The sequence below is a fragment of the Bidens hawaiensis genome, unplaced genomic scaffold, assembly GCF_021521415.1.
Source record: "Bidens hawaiensis isolate Kalapana, Puna unplaced genomic scaffold, B.hawaiensis_p1.1 tig00017066_1, whole genome shotgun sequence".
Lineage (NCBI taxonomy): Eukaryota > Viridiplantae > Streptophyta > Magnoliopsida > Asterales > Asteraceae > Bidens > Bidens hawaiensis.
The window spans coordinates 1-22,152 of record NW_027492584.1 but is presented as its reverse complement, the minus strand read 5'-3'; the positions used below and the strand labels follow the sequence as shown (position 1 = coordinate 22,152).

Below are 22,152 nucleotides of genomic sequence, written 5' to 3'. Positions count from 1 at the left end.
CTATAGTTAGTTTGACTTGAGAAGTCAAAACTTCAAGAATGCATAAGAAATAACAACCTTGAATCTATGGAGTTTTGAGAGAGTTTTTGAAGATGTAGCAAGAGTAAAATGAAGAAGATGTGTGTGTATATATAGGGAAGGAGTGAAGGGTTGGGTATAAAGATTCTTTTATGGTTTGCATAAAAATGGGTATGTTTAAATGGTCAAAAAATGCATAATATAAAAAAAACAATATTTTATATATTTTAAATGACAAGATCCAATATTTTATATATTTGAAATGTTCGGGTTACAAACGGGTCGGGTTTACATAACAAAAGTGACCCGAAATTGACGAATGTCACACCGGATAATTTGGATAATTCGGATATCCGAAAAATCTGAAAACTGCTATCCGAATCCGAATTTTCGAATATCCGAAAATTCGGATAGTTCGGATACGGATTGTCGGATAATTCGGATACGGATTCGGATTCGAATAGTTTTGAACACCCCTATATGCTGATCATGTTTGTCCTGAGTCATCGGCTTAGTGAAAGGGTATGCAAGGTTTTGATCTGTGTCTACTTTGCATATTATAATGTCACCTCGTTCCAATATTTCTCGAATAAGGTGGAACTTCCTTAGGATGTGCTTAGCTTTGTGGTGAGACCTGGGCTCTTTGGCCTGAGCAATAGCACCTGTGTTATCACAGAACACCTCGATTGGTTTGTTGATACTCGGGATCACATCAAGGTCGGTGATGAACTTCTTCATCCAAGCAGCCTCCTTAGCAGCATCTGATGCAGCTATATATTCGGATTCGGTGGTTGAATCCGCCACTACACTCTGTTTGGAACTCTTCCAATAAATAACTCCTCCATTGAGAGTGAAAACGAATCCTGATTGTGAGCGAGAATCATCGTGATTGTAACACCTTACAGTGAGCTCCTTTTTCACTCCTCCAAACACCAAGAACATATCCTTCGTCCTATTCAAGTACCTCTAAATGTTCTTTACTGCAGTCCAATGGGCAATGCCAGGACTTTGCTGAAAACGACTGGTTTAGTACATAACATAGCAAACATGATCATGCTCAAGGCATACGAGACGTCTGGTCTAGTACATAACATAGCAAACATGATGGAACCAACCGCAGAAGCATATGGAATTGCTTGCATATGCTTAGCTTCAATGTCCGTTGTCGGAGATTGCGATTTCTTCAACACGGTTCCTTTAGTCATTGGAACAGCTCATTTCTTGGAGTTTTCCATTGAGAACGGTGCCATTACTTTGTCTATTAGGCCTATTAGGCCACTTGGCGGCACCGTATTGGTCGTTGAATTTTGTTTTTTTTTGTTTCTTGTTTTAGTTCCGGTACAGTGACAAATATAACAGAAACAATACAAATTCGCATAGAGTCACTGCATTTTGTTTTAATTTTTGTAACGTAACCAAGGTGTTGGAAATCAACCGAATTTGCATAGACTTGCCACCTCAACTTCTGGAATCGGTAATGCTCGGATCTTCTGAATGCTCGAGTATTTCCGACTGTCGCCACTCAATTGATCCACCTCAAATTTTATATGTTTTTTGTTTTATTTTTGGTTTATAGTTCCGGTATCATAGCGCACCTAACCGAAACCAACAGAATATGCGTCGACCTAAAGCCTCAACGCCCGGGATCGACAACGTTTGGGTTTATCATCGCCTGAGTTTTACCAACCTGTCCGGCGCAACGCGCTGGATATAACACTAGTTTAATATAAATGAGAAATAAAATAAAGAATCTGTTCAACCATTTCCTTCTTGATTTCTTTCCTTTTTCATGAACAACCAAACCACTGTATGATTTCGAGATCCTTTCCAAATCATAAAGCTTTGTCAATTGTCATATGTAAAAACACCTCTACCTTCACACAATCTTGGTTTATAAAGTTGTGTTCCACTCACAAATATTTATGACTTCGTATATGATTTGATGTTTAATAGAATGGAAACGGAATATGGGGTTATTAAGCATGTATATGGGAAACAATCCAAATTAATTTGTAGATTTGAGATAAATTTTTATATCTGTATTAGTATTCATATTCGTATTAACTTTTTTAGATTGCATTGTTTTTATATTTGTATTAGTTTTTATAGTTGTACTAATCTTTTTTTACTTGTATTCAGTTATAGATTTTTAATAATTGTCTAGGAAATATAATTAAATTTTTAATTATATTCTATTGGAAGTAGTTTACCAACGTCATTATTAATGTTGACTGTGTATGCTACACGCGGAAGAGTGTCCATTGGATACAACATGATCAACAATAACTCAATAAGAGTTTTTAAGACGTCGTATTGAGTTATGAACCATTTGAGAGTCTATAGACTTGTCTTAAATTTCTATTGGGGCCTAAGTTGTTCCTATACTATTGTTTGCCATCACCTTAGACATGTGCATTTGCTCGAGTAGCCTCGTCTAGTCGAGTAGAGGACGACTAGAGGTGTAGTTTATAACTTTTCATGTTTGCTCGAGTAGCCTCGTCCAGTCGAAGTAGAGGACTAGAGGCCATCGTTCTTTTTCTCATTTCAGCATATACCTTAGCCGTAGTTTACAACTTTTATAAGTTATCAAATACATAGTTGCCTCTTCTGATTAATTGTTATGTATTTTTTAAAAACTTTATTTTAAGTAATCTTATATGGTTGCCTCTGATTATTTGTTATGCTAAAAAAAATAAAAAAAAGGTTTTCCCAGCGGAAGGGGGGGGGGGGGGGGTCTCAGAGGGAGAGACCTCTATGCTCTTGAATAGCGTTTGCCCTATCACCCCCCATGCCCTACAAATAACTACTGTTATAAGTGAAATTATACTAAGTACGTATGTTATTGTATTTACTTTACATCAATAACTACTGAGGTCTCAGAGGGAGAGACCTCTATCCTCTAGAATAGCGTTTGCCCCATCACTCCCCAGACCCTACAAACAACTACCGTTATGAGTGAAATTATACCGAGTACGTATGTTATTGTATTAACATTACATCAATAGTAACCAGTGAACAGCCGATGGATGATGCTGCCAAATGAATGCTGCATTGCCGTCTATCAAAGATGCAAAAACTAAGAGTGTGTTTACTTTTTTTTTTTTTTTTTTTTAAAAAAAAGTTAATTGAAATTCTATAAATTGATGACCTTACAGTGTGTTTACTTTATAACTAAAAATTCTCAACAGAGATTCAAACACAAAACCTGGGCAAAGAATATAGAAAGCTTAACCACCATTCCTACTAGGAGGCATATTACTTTTATATCTGAAAGTGTAAATGTTATTATACCACAGCTCAATAATATTCATAACAAATTTAACCATCACCAACTACAAAGATTCAAGATCAAACTCGAACATATTATTGCGTTCACTAAATGAAACAAACAAAAGAACAAATACACTAACTTTTCAAACTTAATAGATACATTACACACACTAACAATAATAACATTAACTTGATTGAAACGTGCATCATTTCATTAAAATAATTAGCCTTAATCCATAAGACCAACACAATACATCTCTCCTATGTGAAGAGTGCACCTACATACCAGTGCAACATATTACAAACACGCGTTATCCAACTATACATTATAACAAGAACCTATATGGTTATATACACATCATGTAGCAGGGCATTATTTCAACCTTGTTCATAAAGAAAAATGAACACAACAAACCAAGACTCTATCCAAGAACACAGAGCACCAATCCCCGGTTCCAACTCGCAAACATTAACAATCATAACATAACATAATTAATTAACAAGAACAATTAGGGCACCGAACCAAACCGTTCTCATTGCAATCAGGGCAACGTATCAACAAATCCTCATCTTCATCAAACACCTTCTTGCTACCACTACAATTCGCACACGGCACAAACCTAACGTCCCCACACGCGTCGCACACCTGCCACGCGTTACTCAACCGAACCGAAACCCCTTTCAGCGCCTTCGCAAGCTGACCCGTCTCATGAAGCTGCTTGATGACATCAGCACCACCAACATACTTCCCTTTAATAAACACCTGAGGCAAACTAACATGTTTCTGACCCAATACTGTTACCAGCTCATTTCAATAAGCCGAGTCCATCGAGATATCGCGTTCGTCGATAAAAACCCGAAAGAATTTCAAAATCGTTCTGACGGAGTAGCAATCCTCGTATGTTCTACAGATTCCACGTAAGCTGGTGAAGTAGATGACGACCCGGTCCTCTGTACCGGGTAATTGAATTAGGGTTTTTTCGAATTTGTCTGATTTGAGCTTGGATTGGAAGTGGGTTTCGTCTGATGAGGGTTTTGGTTTAGGGTTTCTGCGAGATTCGAATATGCTGCAAAGATGCTTGACTTTGCCTTTGATTGAATCGGAGGGTTTCTTGACGGATTCGGAGCGGTTAAGGGTGGAATTGGATGAGGGTTTAAGTGGGTAATCGATGGCTGAGGTTGAATTGATGGTGTAATGAAGAGGTAGGTCCCAGCAGAGCCCAGTTGGACCCGCAAGACTCACCTAAAATAGGGACGTCTGCGCAGAGACCAACTGGATCCGCAGGACCAACCATGCTCAGAGACGTGACGTCCTTACGCGCAGTACGCAAGCTGGTCCCGCAGGAAATGCCTCCCAATGGTGAAGGACTCCGCCTGTCCCCGCAGCCTCGGATACAAGCCATTAGGGAAGGCCACCCGCGCAGCATGGCTACACGCACAAGGCACTTAGCTCTCGATCATTCAGTGTCACCTGAAGGAATGAGCCAAGCCGGGAGCAATCCCGCACAGAGGCGGGAGGGGGAATACTCCCGCCCAAATAAGCCAGTCTGTATACTGAAGGACCTTTTACTGTACCTGACGAGGTATGGGCGAAAGATCTGATCAGAGATACGACAGCTCACTGATACAGTATGGCGAACAACATGCTCCTGTACTGTATCACTATTGGCCGCTGCCTACTCACCAACTACTGTCATACCACGTGCGTAGCCGGCAGTTGGTAGAAAGGGAATAGTATACAGCAGGCCTGGTCACTAGCAGCCGCTGCCTACCCACCAACTACCAGCAGGGCACGTACGTAGGCTACTGTTGATGAACAGGAACACTGTTGCAGCCGGCCATACCTCCTTGGAAACCTACCTTCGGCTATAAATACCCCAAATGGTATGATCATCTAAACACATTACATTATCATACCTTACTACATTATCATCATATTATACCTGATATCTGCTCTAGCAATCTCTTAATATACTTTTATATTTAAAGAGCAATCTAGTCTGATTCTCACGCCGGAGGGTGGTCATAAGGAGGAACCCCCCCCCCCCTTCTCAGTGACGAGCTCACGGTGTCTGTTTTGCAGGTTATCAGAAGAACCATCTTCCAAGGGTCTAACCCCTCGTGGGAAACATCTCTCCAACCCCCAGGTTACCAGTAATCTGTCCGGGGTCCGGTTAGTGTTTCTTCATTGGCGCCATCCGTGTATAAAGCTAGAACTTTATTTTTCTCCAGTTTTTTCAAACTTCTACAAAGATGGTTAGAGAAATTCCGGTAACCATAACCCCTGCTACTAGGGGGAATACCGGCAACACAGTTTTTACGAACACTACCCCGGTTACCGAAGCCGGGGCAAGTGAAGTAAATTTTACGAACACTACCCCACTTACCAAAGCTGGGGCAAGTGCAGTAAATGATCGCCTACTGGGATCCACCGATACCCAGTTTGAGAAACGAAGACTCCCCCGCCAGACTCTCGATGAAGTTAAGGCATGGGCGGAGGCACGACAAAAGGAATTCCAGGCTGAGTTGGACGAACGCTTGCGTTCCGTACAACAGGCCGACGAATTCGAATACTGGGAGGATGACTCGGAGGAATCCGACTCCGACGCGAACCCTCGCCATAGGGCAAAAGGGAAGCGTAAGGAAACGGAATCCCAACCGAAAAGGCATTTTGGACAAGCCTTCAAACCAAAAAGCACAGGTGGAAGTCCACGAGACTTCTCTAAAACGTTCAGACCAAACGTTGCAAATGCAGGAACGTCCAAATTTGCAAGGGACATTGCTGAAGCAATCGCCCCAAAGAGTGCCAAACAAATGCCCAACATAGGCACATATGACGGTATATCTGATCCAGACGATCATTTGAACAGGTTCATAGCAGGGGCAACCGTCAGCAATTGGACGGAACCCACGTGGTGTTACATGTTCCAAATGACGCTGGTTGGGGCTGCTAGAGCATGGTTCGATCGTCTACCGGTCAACCACATCTACGACTGGGCAGACTTCCAACAGAAGTTTAGCCAACACTTCAGCCAGCAACGGAAGTATACCGAGGAGCAATGGACAATCCTCAAATGCATACGAGAGGAAGACGAATCTCTGCCAAACTTCATCACTCGCTTCAACTCAAAGAAGCTAAGTTTGGGCAATATCAGCGAAGATCTTGTTCGCGCTGCCTTCATCCAGGGCGCACATGACCCAGAGCTCATCCGCACCCTAACGGGTAAAGATGGCATGCCATCCACATGGGATGGCATCATGACAGCAGCAAAACGCTACGCGGAAACAGAGAAGCAACTGGGTAGAGATCTCCCACAGAGCACAAACCTCTACACCCAGAGGACGAGAGAAGACAACGTCCTCACCGCCCGACTAAATAAAAAACGAAAGCTAGGCATTTGGCAGTCAAGGGTAAACTTTGACACCTCATCCGGCTTGCAACATCGGTTGGGCGGAAGGGATAATGTACAGTCGCACCGGAACTCCAGATGGACGCCACTCACCAAAAGCGTCACTGAGATATTCGCCACTGAAGAGCTCCCATGGCCAAAGCCTCCAATAATCCGACATCGTCACGATGCTGATCGGAGCAAGTACTGTGACTTTCACAAGACAAAGGGCCACAACACTGAAGAATGCATAGATGTAAAAGATATGGTCGAAACATTTGTCAGAGATGGGACGCTCGCGCACCTCGTGGCGCAATAAAGGCTGAGCAGGCGGGTGCGTATAGAACCCCAGCTGGGGAAAACACGAATCAATTCCAGCTTCAAAATCGAGACTACATGCTGCGTAAAGAACGAGATCCCGAACCAGGTGCGTATCGGCTCGATGGCACTCCCATCCCAACAAGGAAGGGAGCTCATTTACACAGTTTGCATGTAAATCAATTCCAATTTGTAAAGAAAAAGCCAAGAGCCACTTCTAATGGAAATGATTCTCTTTAAGAATATCGAAGCTGATGATTTTACATTTATACTTTTCTGAACACTAATATGCCGGTTTTCACCGCATAATTACGTGAAGTCATTGCATGGGAAGGCGGTCCTACCCGCACGAACCCAATAACGTGACAAACCTTCACGCAGGTCAGTTGAAGGGGAAAAAGTTCAGCACCCAAAAATGAAAGTGCCGGTCTATCCGCATGAATCATTAAGGAAACTGAATAATAACCTATCAACAACCGCGCGTCGAACGGTTAAAACTATCCAACACTGGTGACGGCATTCACATTACGTGAAGTCGTTGCGTGGGAAGGCGGTCTTACCCGCACGAACCCAATAACGTGGCAAACCTTCACGCAGGTCAGTTGAAGGAGAAGAGTTCAATTATCCCATTAAATGAAAGTGCCGGTCTATCCGCATGAATCATGAAAGGAAAATGAACACTAACCTATCGACAACCGTGCGTCGAACGGTTCAAAACAAAATTCTTAAAAAGGTAAGAAAAACCTACACGCAGGTCAGATAAGGGTAAAGTTTTGCCATCCTACTAAGTGCAAGTGACGGTTCTACCCGCACAATCACGAAAGAGGAAGCAAAACTTCACCTATTATCAACCACGTTCAAAGGTTAACTTATCCTCAAAAGGTAAGAAAAACCTACACGCAGGTCAGATAAGGGTAAAGTTTTGCCATCCTACTAAGTGCAAGTGACGGTTCTACCCGCACAATCACGAAAGAGGAAGCAAAACTTCACCTATTATCAACCACGTTCAAAGGTTAACTTATCCTCAAAGGATGAGGAAAACCTACACGCAGGTCAGATAAGGGTAAAGTTTTGCCATCCTACTAAGTGCAAGTGACGGTTCAACCCGCACAATCACGAAAGAGGAAGCAAAACTTCCTGTTAACCACGTTCAAAGGTTAACTTATCCTCAAAAGGTGAGGAAAACCTACACGCAGGTCAGATATAGGTTTAAAGTTAAAGCCATCCTACTAAGTGCAAGTGACGGTTCTACCCGCACAATCACGAAAGAGGAAGCGAAAACTTTAGTCCATTATCAACCACGTTCAAAGGTTTAACTTATCTTAATGCCTTAGAAATTTCGAAAAGGAAAACCTACACGCAGGTCAGATGAAGGTTAAAAGTTTAGCCATCCTACCAAGTGTAAGTGACGGTTCTACCCGCACAATCACGAAGGAGGAAGCGAAACTTTAACCCATCATCAACCACGTTCAAAGGTTCTTATTCTAAACACTTTGGAAAATTGCTAATTTAAACTAAGTAAGCAAGTCATAAGTTTATAAAGCAAGGAACCCAAAGAAGGAAATAACCATCTTATACGCAAAAAGATTAATATTTCAAGAATATATTACAAGAATGGCCGGGTAACTACCCGCCTAAAAGAATAAAACTATACAAGTCTATCTTAGAAATGGGAAGGGATCTTCAGGATCAAGCTTCAGGGCCGCTTCCACTTGGACCCGCTCCGTCAGAAGAACGGGGTGGTTCAAGGAACGCTTTGAGGACAGCTAACCCATCATCAGCAGCAGCTACTTCGTCCACCTTCTCCACCACTGGATGCGGGAAGGCGGCGTATTGGTTCAATGCTTGGTCATAAATGGCTTCGGTATCCACATTGAACAAAGGGAAGTTGGAAGGCGGGACGCCTTTCTCAACAAACCCTAGACCAAGCAAGAAGCCGGCCTTTTCCCCATCCTCATGAGAAGCGTTGAGGGCTGCGGTCATAGCATCATCGTAAGAGGTCTCTGAAAAGACCCGACGCACAACCTACAAAGAAAACACAAGTATTAGAACCTTTTCTTACAAAAGAAAAGCGTGAGGATAAATCTAAACATACCTGAGGCAACGCTTCTCGAAGAAGCCATTGGAGGGCAGCTTAAGCTTCGTTATGGGCGCGTTCGGCTTCGCTCTTGTTAAGGTTGGCAAGTAAAACTTCCTTTGCGGCAGCCTCTTCGACGCCCTTAAGCTTCCGCTGGGTCTGGTCAAGCACCCCCCTCTGGTCCAGGATTTCCTGGAGTTTCTTGGCATCTTCCATTGCCAAGGCATCATGAGTGCGTTGGAGAGCCTCTAATTTGGCCTTGAGCTCCTCATTCTCCACACGCAAAGGCTCAGCAACGGCTTCAGCCTTGGCAGCCCTCTCGGTTGCGTTTCGCGCAGTCTCCCTGGCCAGCCGAAGCTGTTCATTCACAGCTTGGGCAGCCTTGGAGCGGGCCTCGAGTCGCGCCTGAACTTCAACCTCGAGGGCCTTGAAGGCCTTCTCCTTGTCGGCGGCAGCTGCCGCCAGCTGTTGGTTCTCCTCCCGAAGAGCACGCGCCTCAAATATGTCCTTGGCGTGAGCTGCTTTCAACTTGTCGTTTTCACGACAAAGCAGCTCGACGCGCGGCTGCATCCGGGCCTGGAGAACCCGAAGCTCATTAGTTAGCCTACCCTCCTGGTAGCTAACCATGGCTTCCCCCAACGCACCCGGAGGAGCAGCGTGGCGAGCCCAGTCCACGCACTCCACAGGTGTGCGAAGGGTTGTTCCTCGGCGTATGTTCCATCGAGGAACATACACTTCATTGGAATCCGACACTGCAAAAGAAACAGTTAGAAAATTAACTAATATCAGCAAAAAAGACAAGACATACCATAAGGAATAGAGTTCAAACCGTATTCAAGAAGGATGGGAAACCGGGACGCGTCCTTCCATACCCGGCTCATCCCCAGCAGCACCATCCCGGACTCCGCAAACCGGTAAACCGGAGATTGGACCCGGGATATCTTCGCGAACCATTCCGCCTCCTGGTAACTGGAAGCATGAAGGCTCGGAAGCGCTTGACCCTTCTTGAACTTCATAGCAATGGGGATGGCGCGGGCAGAGATGTAGAAGAACTCCCGCTTCCACGATCGGAGACTGCGCTCGGTCACGCAGATCTTCAAACCCTTAATACGGGTTGTCAGGGTGTACCACCCCTGGACGCACCTCCAAGTATAGAAGGTCATCAGGCGGTCCACGTAGGGCTCAATACCCAGAATCCGGCACACCCACTCGAAGTGCCGGACCTTGGCAATCGCCATCGGATGCACCTCGGTCAGGTGCACACCGTGCCTCTCCAGGACACGGTACATAAACTTTGTCAATGGAAACCTAAGGTTCCCATAAACAAAGAATGCAGCATATACCCCGATCTTGCCACTGGGGGCATCGTACACAGTCTGGTGGGATTCAGGAAACTCAGGCTCGAGAGACTCGAGCATGAACTTCCTGACGATGTACTGTTACTGATCGACAGGTAGAGCACACTGGCACTCGCCAGCAGTACTCCTATTGTCGGCTACAGCTTCAGCATCATGAGAAGACATTTTTGCAGAAAGAAGAGTGATTTCGGGAAAATGCTTGCCTGAAAAAGGGGAGTATTTGCCGGAAATCACTAAGAAGAAGAAGAGAGGTGAAAGTGTGGATTACAAAGAGACCTCTCCCCCTTTATATACTAATCGCAATTAATGCGGTGAATTTAATGCGGAGGAGAGAGAAATTGACGGTGCAATGAAACTATGACACGTGGCAAAAAGCAGGCTGGCAACAGCTGTTGACAGGACGTGTGCCAGTAATTTCGCGGCCACGCGCCCGAAAAATCGTGCCCACGCGCCAGGAAAAGCGTCTGGAATGACCATGTTCTGTCACGTCACCATAACTTCCTGCACGTCCTGACACAGTCAGAAGAAACCGTCGCACGACGTTTCAGAGGTTTGGACTGTTCTTATCTTTTCACCAACTCTTCGAATTTCAAAATTCAAAAAAATTTGAAAATATTAAAAAGTAAGCGGGAAAATACCCCTTACCCCTTGGCAAACAAGTAACCGTAAGACGGATGCGGGTACAGTGTAAAGGCAAAACCCTTCACATACCTAGCACCCGCAGGGAATTGAAGCCAAATAAACCTTGGCAAACAAGTAACCGTAAGACGGATGCGGGTACAGTGTAAAGGCAAAACCCTTCACATACCTAGCACCCGCAGGGAATTGACGCCAGGAATACCTTGGAAGTAAAGTAACCGTAAGACGAGCGCAGGTACAGTGTTAAGGCAAAACCCTTCACATACCTAGCGCTCCGCTGGGAATTGAAACCAAGAAGGATCTTCTGGGCAATGCTTGCGGAAACGGAAATAACATCCCCGCAGAGCGGGAACGTCGAGAACTACGTTGTTTGAAGCTCCAGGATGGAATTGGTGGTCTTAACATAATTGATCACTATGTTCAAAACTACCAAAACCTCATGGAAAATCCATACAACTAGGACTCAATGCTCCTGACTTGCGAGGAGGTTACAGACCTACCCGCATCATACCCAAAGACCAAGCAGGAAACTCGGGCATTTCTGCAAGTGACAAGGACTTCCGCGGAAAGAATCCCCATGGAAAACCTTACAAAACCCTTTTCAAAACCCTTTGCTCAAGTCCAAAAGTTCACCTCACTTTATTAAACACTCATGAGAAGAACATTGGACTGGGGGGACTTGAAGAGGTAGGTCCCAGCAGAGCCCAGTTGGACCCGCAAGACTCACCTAAAATAGGGACGTCTGCGCAGAGACCAACTGGATCCGCAGGACCAACCATGCTCAGAGACGTGACGTCCTTACGCGCAGTACGCAAGCTGGTCCCGCAGGAAATGCCTCCCAATGGTGAAGGACTCCGCCTGTCCCCGCAGCCTCGGATACAAGCCATTAGGGAAGGCCACCCGCGCAGCATGGCTACACGCACAAGGCACTTAGCTCTCGATCATTCAGTGTCACCTGAAGGAATGAGCCAAGCCGGGAGCAATCCCGCACAGAGGCGGGAGGGGGAATACTCCCGCCCAAATAAGCCAGTCTGTATACTGAATGACCTTTTACTGTACCTGACGAGGTATGGGCGAAAGATCTGATCAGAGATACGACAGCTCACTGATACAGTATGGCGAGCAACATGCTCCTGTACTGTATCACTATTGGCCGCTGCCTACTCACCAACTACTGTCATACCACGTGCGTAGCCGGCAGTTGGTAGAAAGGGAATAGTATACAGCAGGCCTGGTCACTAGCAGCCGCTGCCTACCCACCAACTACCAGCAGGGCACGTACGTAGGCTACTGTTGATGAACAGGAACACTGTTGCAGCCGGCCATACCTCCTTGGAAACCTACCTTCGGCTATAAATACCCCAAATGGTATGATCATCTAAACACATTACATTATCATACCTTACTACATTATCATCATATTATACCTGATATCTGCTCTAGCAATCTCTTAATATACTTTTATATTTAAAGAGCAATCTAGTCTGATTCTCACGCCGGAGGGTGGTCATAAGGAGGAACCCCCCCCCCCCTTCTCAGTGACGAGCTCACGGTGTCTGTTTTGCAGGTTATCAGAAGAACCATCTTCCAAGGGTCTAACCCCTCGTGGGAAACATCTCTCCAACCCCCAGGTTACCAGTAATCTGTCCGGGGTCCGGTTAGTGTTTCTTCATGTAAGATCGGTTGTAAATTGAGGGTTGTTGTTGTTGTTTCTGGTGATCGGAACCGATCATTTTTAGGGTTTTGGATTGAATTGATGATGAAGATGATGATGGTTTGATTTTGTGGCAGAGATTGAAGGTGTTAACGTGTATTCAAAGGTAGTGTAGAGAGAGAGAGAGAAAGAGAAAGAAGAGAGAGATGGTGTGTAGCTTGCTTTTCGAAAAGTTGAAGTTGGAATGTATGTATCTATTTTGGGATTATTTTACATGTGGGTTTGGTTAGGAGTCAATTTTGAGTGGCTATATGCGTTTTTATGTTTTTTTTCTATTAGTTTTTTTATTTTTGAAACGTTAAAATATACCATTTCCGTTCTATTTTAAATGTCAATTTTTTTTTTATTTTTGGTTGTTTCAATTTAAATATCATTTCTATACATATAAATTCAATTTTCAATTGTGTCCTTACTATTACATATAATAGAGCCAAAAAGTAGTGGATTTTTTAACCAAGGAAGAAAAATGATTTTTAGCCATAATAACTTATTATTGTAATTTTACAGCTCATAAAATAAAATGATTAAACATTTCTTAATTTGTATGTTTTGAGTCCCATGATATTTAAAATGAGACGGAAGGAGTAATAAATTAACGTATTTGTTATGATAGTGGACTGTGGCGAATTTGGTCGGTGTCGACGATACTATCGTTAAACCTTCAAAATAATTAGTAACCATAAAAATAAACCTATATTTTCATAAAATAATATAACAAACACATATATATAATAACATATTTAAAATAAAAATGAAAATAAAATATGCTCGTGTAACATCATCACAACCTTCCGGTCTGTTACGTAGCCTAATTAAACATGGATGGTTCTTTTATAAAACAGACCATGCATTATGATTTTATATGTAGTTATTCAATTTTGAAACATAATCACGAGAGTTTGACTATTTTCTCATGCTTTATCAAAAGATTTTTTTTCTTCTAATTTTCGCCTTTTTCGTGGTTAATTAGCATAAAGTATATAACTCTAACCACCACATGATTATGATGGATGGGTTGATGAGTAAAAGTTATTTTCTTAATCATGTATGATAACTTTATCTTCTTACCTAATTGAAGCGAGTTACTAGTTTCTTTCTTCAATGGGTTCATTAGAAGAGCGGCCCTCAAGATCCGAAAAATGCAACTATTTCTAGGAGACACGCCCTAAATAAATTGTTGAGACACTCACTAAAGGTAACTAAAATTTTTATTGATTTGACGCGATCTTCACACGCTTGACATGTTACATTCTCATACCATCAAAACAACATGCACATCTTCGTTTATAGTTGTTCATCCACGACAGCACCCCAAATAAATATTTCAGTTTGGCATTGTTCATCAAAACAACATTCACGTCCTCGTGTATCGTCCTCAAGAACCCATTGAAATTTTAATTCTTAATAGAGATTTTATAGAAAAGATTATAGAGATTATGTAAAAAAAGGTTTATAGTGAATTCATTATGGGACATGGGTAATAACCATAACCATACAATTGGGTCAGGAGCAATAATGGGTGAAAGATTGGTTAACTACATCCAATGGGGTCTGGATCTCAACCCGGTTGGAAGATCAGCCCATGTTCATGTGGTCACTCATGAAAAACCCACGTCTAGACTACACATGCAATTGTTTTAACTTTTTATTTTGTTTCATTTTGCCATCTAAATTCTAGTTAAGTTAATTTTTATTTAACTGTTTTAGTAGTTTATTTTTCCTAAAAGTAGTACGAGGATTATGTTTCGGTGTCTTTTCATTCTATGTAATCAATTCGATAAATGAGAATACACGAGTGATTTTTGTGATAAAAGATTGATTGTCTATATATGCTAGCTCAAAAAGTGGTGGTCTTAGGCCCGATCCTCTAACCTTATTGGTGTATTTGTATATTCGGCTAAAAACTTAAAATCACATCCCTACCATTTGTTTGTGTGGTGCATCCGTATCACGAACAACCCGTGGAACTATTTGTATATACCCTTTTCTACTATTTCAAGTATTTATTTCTCGTTTGAAACTCTGATTTACAACAATGGGTTTTTCCTTAAAGAAATTCTTTATATACATAGGTGATATTTGAAGAGAAGCTTTTTATTTTAATTATTCATTTGCTTTTAAAAGTTATTTTTTTCATTGAGGCAACCAAACATCTACTTAAATAAACTTGCTACATTTTTACTCTCAATTCTTGCAAAGGTAACAATAACGAATTTGATATGGTTTTAACTTACTTATATCGACCTTAAATAATATGCTAGAGACCATTCATGTTTACTTTTAATTTTTTATTTATTTATTGTATCTTAATTTTGTTATGCGATGAACATTATCCGACCCAAACTGTCTGGAAATTTTATGTCCGGTCCATGAAAGTAAAGTATCATGTAATTGTTAGTAGCGGTGATGAATTTTGTAAGCTAACCCTAAACATGTAAGTCTAAAAAGCTTATAAAAGAAACAGTTTAAACAGGTAACCCGTTTCTAAAGTACAATTCAATATCTAAAAAAAAACATTTATTTTTAGGTTTCTAAAACAATGTGTGACCCAAATTACAGGAGGTTATTTAAATCACTATACAAACTTTCTAAAACAATTAATTAGTTTCTATAGTGATTACCCAAATTGTAGCATGCTCAATAATAGCAAACAGTTTCTAAAATACAATTCAATATTTCTTTTAAGCAAAAACGTTTATTCTAAGGTTTCTAAGACAATTAATTAATTAATAATTTCTCGATGTTATTTCATTAACGATTTAAACTTTCAAAAACATTTCATTAGTTTCTATAATTATAACCCAAATTTTAGGAGGCTCAAAAACAACAAATTAACAAAAAAATAATAATAACAATCAGCTTCTAAAACATTTTATATTTTTTTAAAAAAATGTATTTTTTAAATACGCTTTATATGTTTAACAAAAAGTATTTTGATTTTTTATATGTTTTAATATGAAGTATGCACCAACTTCAAAACCTTAATAACAAATCTTGTGAATATGTGTTTATAATAGAAAATTTGATACGATTTATTTTAAAAAGGTTAAAATCGTTCCTGCAAATAGTAACATAAATAGAAAAAGTTGATATGATTTGTTATAAAAAAGGCTAAAATCCTTCATGCAAATAAACATATAAAAATAGAAAATTTGATACGATTTATTTTAAAAGTTTATAATCTTTCATGCAAATAAATCAACATGATCCCTATATATAAGAACATCCTCAACACTTATTTTCTTCATCACCATCTCCACAAACAATACATTCACAACTCACAAGTCTTCAATTATGACAATCAACAAGCAAACTATTTTGATGTTCCCATGGTTAGGCCATGGTCACATTTCACCTTTCCTAGAACTAGCCAAAAAGCTAGACAACACAAACCTCTTCAACATCTACTTATGTTCCACTTCAGCCAACCTAGATTCCGTCAAGAAAACCTTAAACACGCCTTCGATTAGCCTCATCGAACTCCACCTTCCGACATTACCCGACCTCCCACCACACCTTCACACCACCAATGGCCTCCCACTTCATCTCATGCCAACTCTGAAACAGGCTTTCGACATGTCGAGTCCTCGGTTCACAAGAATCTTGAAAACCCTTAAACCTGATTTGCTTATATACGATATGATTCAATCGTGGGCCCCGCTGTCGGCTTCTGCCCTCGGTATCCCTTCGGTTGTGTTTGTCACCACTAGTGCCATTATGGCTGCCACCATGTTCCATCTTTACTTGAACTACTCTAAAGGCATTGCTTTCCCGTTTAATTCTATTTACTTTCGTACGTATGAATACAAGCATGTGCGTGAGATACTCGAGAGCTCGGTGAATGGTAGGAAAGATAAGGAGCGTGTAATGGAATGTGTTGGGAAGTCGTCAAGTGTTGTTCTTGTCAAGTCTTTTAAGAAAGTTGAAGGGAAGTATGCTGATTATCTTTCTATGCTGACTGGGAAAAAGATTGTGTCAGTGGGTCCACTTGTTGTAGACACGTGTCATGCTGACTTGAAACAAGACAGTGTGATGAAGTGGCTTGACACGAAGGAAACTTGGTCCACTGTTTTTGTTTCTTTTGGGTGTGAGTATTTTCTTTCTAATGATGATTTGGAAGAAATAGCCTATGGTTTGGAAATGAGTAATGTGAACTTCATTGGGGTTTTAAGGTTTCCAAAAAGTGAAACCAAGGTTGAACTTTCACAACGTTTGCCACTAGGGTTTCTTGAAAGGGTTAAAGATAGGGGTTTATTGGTTGAAGGGTGGGCCCCACAAACACAAATATTGAAGCATAAAAACATAAGTGGATTTGTGAGTCATTGTAGTTGGAGTTCTGTAATGGAAGCAATGAAATTTGGTGTTCCAATCAATGCAATGCCAATGCAACTTGACCAGCCGGTCAATGCTCGGTTGGTGGTTGAGGTTGGGGTTGCGGTGGAGGTTGTTAGAGATGGAAATGGACGGCTCATGTGGGAGAATGTGACTTCGGTTGTGAAACATGTGATGTCTAGTGAGTTAGGGGGGATTGTTAGAGAAAAAGCGAAGAAAATGAGTGTTTGTTTGAGGGAAAAAGGGGAGGAGGAGATTGATTCGGTGGTGATGGAGCTTTTGAAACTTTGTCAAACCGGTCGTAATCGTCGTGGTGATGGTGACAAGAATGGGCTTCTGAAGACGAAAAGCAAGGCGTTTGTTCTTGACTTGTATTCTGCGGTGAGAACCGAAGTTTAAGTGGAAGGCATTGATCTCCCTTTACATCAACATGATAACTTAACCAAGTATGATACCGAAGGGTTAGTTTAAGACTGCTTGAGTATTGTTAGCTAAGTTGTTTTTGAAAATGTTTTTATTATTGTTTTCATAAAAGCAACTTAATTTCTAGTTTTTTGTTTTTATGTTTATGTTGAATGTAGTGAAGGGAGATGTGCAAATGTAAAGGCTACCCCTTTTTTTTTGTAGCCTAAATAAATATATAACTATTATTATGAAATTATTGAGTGCATGTTTTGTATTTTTAGTTATTTATCATGTCATGAAGGGACTGTATAATCTAAACAAGTTAGTAAAGGTAAAGCCTTCTTCTTGATGTAAGTTTAAAAGGGTTCTGGACTAAGTTTTATTGGGTCAGAGCCCAACAAATAAAATGTTGAGAACAACATGGTGCCTAGCCCAAAGAACATGGTGTGTTTGGGTTTGTTTGTAAGTGGGCTAATGGAAAAGAATGAAGTCGTGGGCTTCATACATTGGTCCACCATTGAGTAGGGTTGTTCATGAGCCGAGCCGAACCGAGCGAAGGCTTGCTCGTTGCTTGGCTTGTTTACAACTGAACCGAACGGCTGAAATTCGAACCGAGCGAAAACGAAAACGAGCCAAAATCGAATCGAGCATTTCTCGATCGAACATCGAACGATTTCGAGCATTATTTATTTCTTTTTCGATTTAAAACTTTCAATAATAAACAAATTTGAAGGTTGTAAATAATATATTTATAAATAATTTATTAGTTTTTAGACAAACGTATAATACATTGTAATTTTTATTATGAAATATCTCATAAAATAGTAACCAACTTTCAAAAGTGTTTCATTAGGTCACTCATGCATATTTTTCTCAAATTGGGTCACTAAATCTTTAAATCGAGTCTCACCGATTTTTGTGTGCGTCAAGAAAGAAATGGAGAATAAGATGTGGGGGTCGGAATTTGCAATATATTGTAGTTATAATTAAAAAATGTTAATTATTTTAAAATTCAAAAATAAAAAATAAAATTCACGTCGCCACTCAACGTCAACATAAAAAATAATAATAATAATTTCCTATGTAAACAAAAAAGAAAAACGCTATAAAAACATGTTAAAACCTTTAATTTAACAAAATATGAAAATTGAGTGACTTAATTGGAACACTTTTTAAAGTTGAATGCTATAAAATTGACGAAATAGGTAAAATTTAAAGGGGTTAAAAAATTGTAAGATTATACTTATGTGTTTTGTCAATATATTTATATATTTGTTTATATATAATTATATATAGAATAAATTAGAAATATTCGATTCGAACCGAACCGAGCAGACCTTTGTTCGTTGCTTAGCTCGTTTGAAAACCGAACCAAGCAGAGCGGTTCGTTTACATTCGAGCGAAAAAACGAGCGAGCATTTTCCGAACAGTTTCCAAACAAGCGGCAAGCGAGTTCGAGCGATATGTACGTCCCTACATATAATGATTAATGAATATGCTTTAGCTTTAGGCTATTTATGAATTAAATAAGCATATGCCAGTATGCGCCACTATGCCAGGCGATTTGTTTGTCCATCGTAAATGTGAGCTAGGTAGAACGTGGGCCGGTATCATATATTTTCCGTGATGTCAATTAATATCAAGAATGTCACGTCACGTCACGTCATTGACAAAGTCTCCTGACAAACTGACGTATAATTGAGTCTTATTTTACATACACTGAATAACACATCTGGTGTTTCAGACTTCAATCTCATGGTTAAACACACCTGTCTGTCTGTGCATACATATCTCAAATTAACTCACATTTTATAGTATTATAAAATTTGATCAACAAAAACAAACATGCTTACAAATGTTTAAAAGCTTTTCCATCCTAGAAGCACATGAATTGTTTGTTTACATACAGTACACATACACTGGATTACTTAGTCACATTGTAAAACAAGCTAACAAACAAATAATCATCACAAATAAAAAAAGGTGATCTACATCAAAGATATGGTACAAAGGAGATTAAATAAGTAAACCGCTATAACTGATGAACAACATCAAACCAGAATAATATAGAACTCGGTGCATATATGACACGCACTTGTTGCAAAGCAAGTGTCCCACTTGTCAAAACTGCTTTTGCACCACCTTTGATCCGAGTTTGAGAAACAGACACGCTGTCACCATTCCTCTGGGTGGCGGACGGCAGTGCCGCCTCACGGCCGCCAGCGGTGGTGATGATAGCATAAGAGAGATAGTCTAAGGGGTTGGGATCACACTGCAGATTGCAGTTCTCAATGATGAGCCTACCACTCCTATGAAGCAAGCAGCAGCCTAACTCCGCCTTTACTGTTAGGTTGGCCAATTTGCAAGTCGACAAAAACTCCAATGCACTGTAAATTACAGGAAATGACGCCTATATTTTCTAGCAAATTATAGGCCTCACATGCCTGCCTATATTTCTTTTTGGTTATAACATGAAAAAACAATATACTTTCTGATTTTCACAAAAAAGTAACTCAACCTAGTTTTGGTGTATTAAAGTCTCTCAACTTGAAAAGGCCGCAGAACCAATTTTTGTATATCAAAGTCTCTTAACTAGTCTAAAATGCATACACTTTGATAAAAATCAATAATAACGACTTGTTGTCTCTTAAACTGGTCAATATAAGATGGTATTCTGCAAAAATTGGAAAGTCAATTTATCAAATTTTGGCTAATTCAAGAGTTAATAAGTTATTACTTTCAAATAAATAGACAAAAATGTTATGACACTTTAACATACAAAAATTAGTTTAGTGACGTTTTCGGGTGTATTTTGAGGGACTAAAATACACCAAAGTTAGGTTGCGGAGAGTTTTTCGTGAAAAAGAAGAAAGTATATTGGTTTTTTATGGTGTATTCCTTTCAAAGATTAATTTTGTCCTTCTAACCTTTTTTCTCTTTCTTAAGATTCAATAAGACTTGCAAAACTATTACTCGGTTAACAAAAAACAAAAAGATATGAGCATATGCGAACCTGTCTGAGCCTCGGGAGCATACAAGTGTTGTATCATCAGGAACATCACCTCCTCCAATCTAAACAATTGAATTATAGGAAAGTAGTAATACTCTATGGCGGCAATCAACTTAAGTGAAATCTAGCTAAAGTTCTTCCACAACATTCATAGGTGCATTGTCTATACGTACGTATATATACCCCACCAATATAACATGAACAATAGTATAGTTTTATATAAACAAAACAATGAAAATTGAATAATAATACATAATCGTCACTGATTTACGTTTTCTTTAGCCTTAATTCTGCTCACAACGATGATTATGAACCAAATGTGGAAGCATAGAAGCGAAAATCAGGTGGATATCAAATATAAATAAAATGTAAATTTACGATTATTATGCTCTACTAGAATTGCCCTTGGCAATGAAAGTGAAAGTTAAGACTGCAAGTGGTTAAATTGATAGTATGGATTATTATCGGCCAATGAGTCATATTTAGATTATTCAAATCCAATTTTTCATAAAACAAAGCATAATGTTCTAGAAGACGGATGTAGATATTTATCAACCGATAAATGAAAGTGTGATAAAGTAAATAGCATACCAAGCACAACGGTTTGTTGATTTGAATATTCGAAGCAAAATGAAACCCCCCTGCTCCAATCAATATGGTATCCCCTGGTCTGAGTGGTCGTGTAAACTCCAAATTAATAACATTCTTTTCGTTATAATAATAATCAACACACGTCAAAGCAAAGTACACACCTTGCAGCAGAAACCGCTTCTTCAATACTTGGAAAGACCCCGGGTTCTGGTACGCCTTTGACAGCTCGGTCCACTCTCAACCATAAGCGAGGATGACACGCCAAGAAGAGCCATCTGTGGCAAACGAGGGCTGTGTTATAGCGATCTGCAAACTCAACAGTAATATGTGACATCATATGAAACAAAAAGAGTTCTACTTGGTTACCCTTTAGTTTTCTAAGTTAAAGAGAGTTAATTTGGATCGGTTTATTTCGGGTGTCGGTTTTAAAGAACACCCCTGATATTAATATTAAGTACGAGTATATATGAATAAAACCTAACAAAGCCTCAAAATTGCAATTAAAAGTTGAAACATAGTGGCATAATCTTCTAACAAATTTATACAAGTAATTGAAATCAATTCATCCTAAATTGCAAATTAACAAGCAGCATATTGAATTGGTGGATATAGAAGATGAAAAATTAAAACTTTAACCGTAAGGATCGAAGATGAAAGGAAATTAGGGTAAATGTTGAACCTGGGATTGGGGATAAGAAGCTGAAGATGTGCATCAAACAACCGTCGTCGAGAGTGTTGACATGAGTAGACCGCCGGGACCTGCGCGTGTTCTCGTCCATATGACCGGCGGCGGTAATTGGGGGTTTCGTATCGGAAAGATGAAGAAGATTCAACCACTGGCTTTCACATGTGTTGTCAAAACTAGGATGATGCATACGTCATCTTGAGATCAGTTTGCGACATCTTTAACATCGGTTATTATTATTGATTTTAATTTCATGTTTTATACGATCACGGTGATTATTATTTGGGAAAATTCCCAAAATGATTGAAATGAAGAAAGACAAAAAAAAAAAAATTCTATTTATTCA

The 22,152-nt window shown here is 40.1% G+C and overlaps 1 protein-coding gene and 2 pseudogenes across 1 annotated transcript; 1 reads left to right on the top strand and 2 right to left on the bottom strand.

The window, feature by feature from the left end:
* Positions 1 to 3,449: 3,449 nt before the first annotated feature.
* Positions 3,450 to 14,853, bottom strand: LOC143552982 (uncharacterized protein At5g39865-like; annotated as a pseudogene).
* A 1,219-nt stretch (positions 14,854 to 16,072) lies between these two features.
* On the top strand, positions 16,073 to 17,574 carry LOC143552963 (UDP-glucosyltransferase 29 pseudogene; annotated as a pseudogene).
* A 1,797-nt stretch (positions 17,575 to 19,371) lies between these two features.
* On the bottom strand, positions 19,372 to 21,999 carry LOC143552984 (F-box protein SKIP5-like). Its single transcript, XM_077043070.1, has 5 exons — positions 21,801 to 21,999; positions 21,283 to 21,427; positions 21,122 to 21,200; positions 20,534 to 20,592; positions 19,372 to 19,907 (listed from the first exon to the last, which is right to left on the bottom strand). Exons 1-5 carry the CDS (start codon positions 21,994 to 21,996, stop codon positions 19,553 to 19,555), a joined length of 834 nt encoding a protein of 277 aa, XP_076899185.1. The 5' UTR covers positions 21,997 to 21,999; the 3' UTR covers positions 19,372 to 19,552.
* Positions 22,000 to 22,152: the final 153 nt, after the last annotated feature.